Source organism: Cervus canadensis, chromosome 4 (genome assembly GCF_019320065.1).
Source record: "Cervus canadensis isolate Bull #8, Minnesota chromosome 4, ASM1932006v1, whole genome shotgun sequence".
In the NCBI taxonomy this organism is placed as follows: Eukaryota; Metazoa; Chordata; class Mammalia; order Artiodactyla; family Cervidae; genus Cervus; species Cervus canadensis.
Genome location: NC_057389.1, coordinates 89,773,536 through 89,777,747, shown reverse-complemented (window position 1 = coordinate 89,777,747; position 4,212 = coordinate 89,773,536). Strand labels below are relative to the sequence as shown.

Below are 4,212 nucleotides of genomic sequence, written 5' to 3'. Positions count from 1 at the left end.
CAGTCCATCCTAAAGGAGATCAGTCCTGGGTGTTCATTGGAAGGACTGATGCTGAAGCTGAAACTCCAATACTTTGGCCACCTGATGCGAAGAGCTGACTCATTTGAAAAGACCCTGATGCTGTGAAAGATTGAGGGCAAGAGGAGAAGGGGATGACAGAGGATGAGATGGTTGGATGGCATCACCGACTCGATGGACATGGGTTTGGGTGGACTGCGGGAGTTGGTGATGGACAGGGAGGCCTGGCATGCTGTGGTTCATGGGGTCACAAAGAGTCGGAAATGACTGAGCGACTGAACCGAGCTGAACTGAAGCCATGTCTGACTCTTTGAGACCCCATGGGCTGCAGCACTCCAGGCTCCCCTGTCCTTCACTGTCTCCTGGAATTTGATCAGATTCACGTCCATTGAGTCGGTAATGCTATCTAACCATCTCATCTCATCCTCTGCCACCCCCTTCTCCTTTTGCCTTTGATCTTTCCCAGCATCAGAGTCTTTTCCAATGAGTCAGCTCTTTGAATCAGCTGGCCAAAATATTGGAGTATTGAAGTGTTAACTGTGAAATAGCCAGATACCCACTATACAGTCAGTGCTCAGCTGGTGTCAGCTCCTCTCAAGATGAGCATAGTGAGTGAACAGAGCAAGAGTAGGTTCATTTTCATCCTTAAATAGCCCTTGACACGAGTGTGCAGTAAAAGCTATTTTACCAGCTGGGAAACTTGGTGACTGAGGTAATTGATTGGTTCCACATTGGCAGAAAGTTCTTAAGGATTAGTGTTTAAGTTTTTCTTTATGAAGCCGTGGAAATAGTGAGATATTCCAAGGATTTATTTAATACAATCTTAGACTGGACTACCAGGGAAGTCCCCAGACCATCAATTTGATGCCAGTGCTTGCTCATCAGATTTCTCTTTGATCCAGATTCTCATCCAGGTCACTGGACCCAGATCTTTCTCTATTTTCTTGCTTGGTTTGTTGATTCAACTCCATCTATTTACCAGTCCTTTTGGAATATCACTTCTGCTTTGGCCCCAACTCCCCTGGGATGAGGGGTATTGAAACGTTCTACTGGGGTTGTGTTCCTGTCTTTGACTTGGACCGTGAAACTGGGACTGCAAGGGTCAGTGGGAACACAACTTTGTAAAGCAACTATGTGTGTGTGTGTTTAGTCACTCAGTCATGTCCAACTCTTTTTGATCCCACGGACCATAGCCCACCAGGCTCCTCAGTCCATGAATGCTCCAGGCTAGAATACTGGAGAGAGTTGCCATTTCCTTCTCTAGGGAATCTTCCCAACCCAGGAGTTGAACCCAGGTCTTCTACATGTCTCCTGTGAGGCAGGCAGATTCTTTTACTGCTGAAAGCAACTATAGTCCAGTAAAAATTAATGTTTTTTTTAAAAAGCTAAATATTGCTATTATAAAAAAAAAAGAGTAAGTGGGTAGCTCTTGACCAGCATGTGGCCAAGTATCTCATTCAGAGGTGCCAGTTACGGTTTTCCCATCCCATGCCTGTGACAGACATCACTAATCAATCATGGCTTTTTCCACCTACTAATCTTAGCTGTGACCTCATAGCTCTTCTCCATATGGCACTCCAGGCAGCCATTACCAATCAGTAGCCGTTGGCATGTGGGATGAGACATATATACCAGTCCCCACTCAGGCTTCTTGCCATGGTTCTCCAGTTCTTCTTGCAGCAAAGGTATGTTGTGTAAAATATGACAGATGTGAATCAGTCAGTGGCCTCTGACTTCATTCTGGTGGGCCTCTTCAGCCGCTCAGGGTCACCTCAGCTACTGTTCTTCCTGGTGGCTGTCATGTTTATCATGGGGCTTCTGGGCAACACCACTCTGCTCTTCCTGATCTGCGTGGACTCTCGGCTCCACACACCGATGTATTTTCTGCTCGGTCAGCTCTCCCTGTTTGATGTTGGCTTCCCCCTGGTCACCATCCCCAAGATGGCCTCAGACTTTCTGCAGGGAGAAGGTTCCATCTCCTTTGGGGGTTGTGCAGCTCAGATATTCTTCCTCACGCTGATGGGTGTGGCTGAGGGCGTCCTGTTGGCCCTCATGTCCTATGACCGTTATGTGGCTGTGTGCCACCCGCTGCAGTATTCTCTGCTCATGAGGCGCCCGGTGTGCCTGCTCATGGTGATCTCCTCCTGGCTGGCGGGTGTGCTCAATGCCTGCATCCAGACCTCCATCACTCTGCACTTCCCCTACTGTGCCTCGCACACCGTGGACCACTTCTTTTGTGAGGTGCCGGCGCTGCTGAAGCTCTCCTGCGCGGACACGTCCGCCTATGAACTGGCGCTGTCCTCCTCGGGAGTGCTGATCCTGGTGCTTTCCCTTTCTCTCATTGCCACCTCCTATGGCCACGTGTTGGGGGCTGTTCTACGTATGCGCTCAGAGGAGGCTCGCCACAAGGCCTTCACCACCTGCTCCTCACACATCACAGCAGTGGGACTCTTCTATGGCGCAGCCGTGTTCATGTACATGGTCCCGGGTGCCTACCACAGCCCACGCCAGGACAACATGGTCTCCCTGTTCTACAGCCTTATCACCCCCACACTCAACCCCCTCATATACAGCCTGAGGAACCGGGAAGTGTGGATGGCTTTGGTCAAAGTTCTCCGCAGAGCTGGGCGCAAGGCAAAGTGATAATCACGGAGGGAGCTGCGGGTGTGATCTTAGTGGTCCCCCATTCCACTCATCTCACTGAAGAATTAATTCATGGTGCAGCTGCTAAGGCCTTAGATCCAAGGCTAAGTGTCTGCCCAGCTTCTTCCCATCCCTTGAGGAGTTGGGTTCATGTTTTCTCCCATGGACTTGTGGAAAGCAATAGTAGCAGTCCTGTATTAAAAAGAAATATACTTTTAGTGTATTCTTGCCGTCTTTTTAGCACTATTTACATGAATGGAAGGGGGACTTCCCTGGTGGCTCAGATGGTGAAGAAATTGCCTGCAATGCAGGAGACTCAGGTCCCATCCCTGGGTTTGGAAGACCCCTTGGAGAAGAGAATGGTTACATACTCCAGTATTCTTGCCTGCAGACTTCCATGGACAGAGAAGCCTGGCAGGCTACAGTTCATGGGGTCACAAAGAGTCTGACATGACTGAGTGACTAACACACATGCATGAATGGAAGACACTACTTTGTAAACTTGAGATTTCCTTGTTATTGAATTGATAATTATACTAGTAATAATTAACACTTTTGACCAATTGGTCCACTGAGTAAATGTTATTTTGTCCTCATGACAGCTTTTGAGATGTAGTGACTATCATGTGTTATGTGTAAGAAAAAAGACTGAAAAAGGGAAAATAAGTCATCAGTGGTCACACTTCCAGAAAGTGGCACAGCTGGGGCTTGAACCCATGATGTTCTGATGCCAAACTATTGTGCTATTTGACTGCTAAGCTGTGATCTGTTACCTGCCATAGGTGTGTGTGCATGTGTGTGTGTGTTTGTATAAAGATGGAAAACCATGCATATCTCCTTAAAAAATGAAATATAGAGGTTTCATTTAGAAGTTTAAAAAGAAACTCCATTTTTTCTCTTAAGCCCAGTCTTGAAAACAGTTGTAAACAAGAGCAACTGAAACACAAAAAGCCAAAGTGTAAATATTGAACATAAATCATTGTCTGCTTCATGTTCATTAGACATTCAAACTTTATTTTGTCCTTGGTTATATAACTAAAATAAGTGCTTGATTTTTTTTTTTAAGTGCTTGATTTTTAAAAATAGATTTAAAACTATGTATTTCCTAAAGAAATAATATTTGCTTTTCTATTTATTCCTTCCTGCTTTCCTTGATATTCTTTTGTTCTTTTAAAAAGTTTCTTCATTTTAAAAATTAAGTTAAATACTTTTCATGAGTTAAAAAATGTTTTCGGTGAAATATTCCTTCTCAATTAATGTATTATGTATTTTCCAGTGATTTCGATATGATAATTCTATGGATTTGGGGGGCTATTTTTTTCAGAGTGTTTAAGAAGCATTAAAAGACTTGGTGAAAACTGGTTTCTTGTTTTAATATACTTTATTTATTTGTTTGATGTGGACCATCTTTAAAGTCTTTACTGAATTTGTTACAATACCGCTTCTGTTTTATGTTTTGCTTTTTCAGGCCATGCGGCATGTGGGATCTTAGCTTTCCAGCCAGGGATCGAATCTGAGCCCCTGCATTGGAAAGCAAAGTCTTAACCACTG

General features: G+C 45.0%; 1 protein-coding gene across 1 annotated transcript; it reads left to right on the top strand.

The window, feature by feature from the left end:
• Window positions 1–1,719: 1,719 nt before the first annotated feature.
• LOC122439294 (olfactory receptor 2Z1) lies at window positions 1,720–2,661 on the top strand. Its single transcript, XM_043464375.1, has one exon. The coding sequence runs from the start codon at window positions 1,720–1,722 to the stop codon at window positions 2,659–2,661; it is 942 nt and encodes a 313-aa protein (XP_043320310.1).
• The last annotated feature ends 1,551 nt before the right edge of the window (window positions 2,662–4,212 follow it).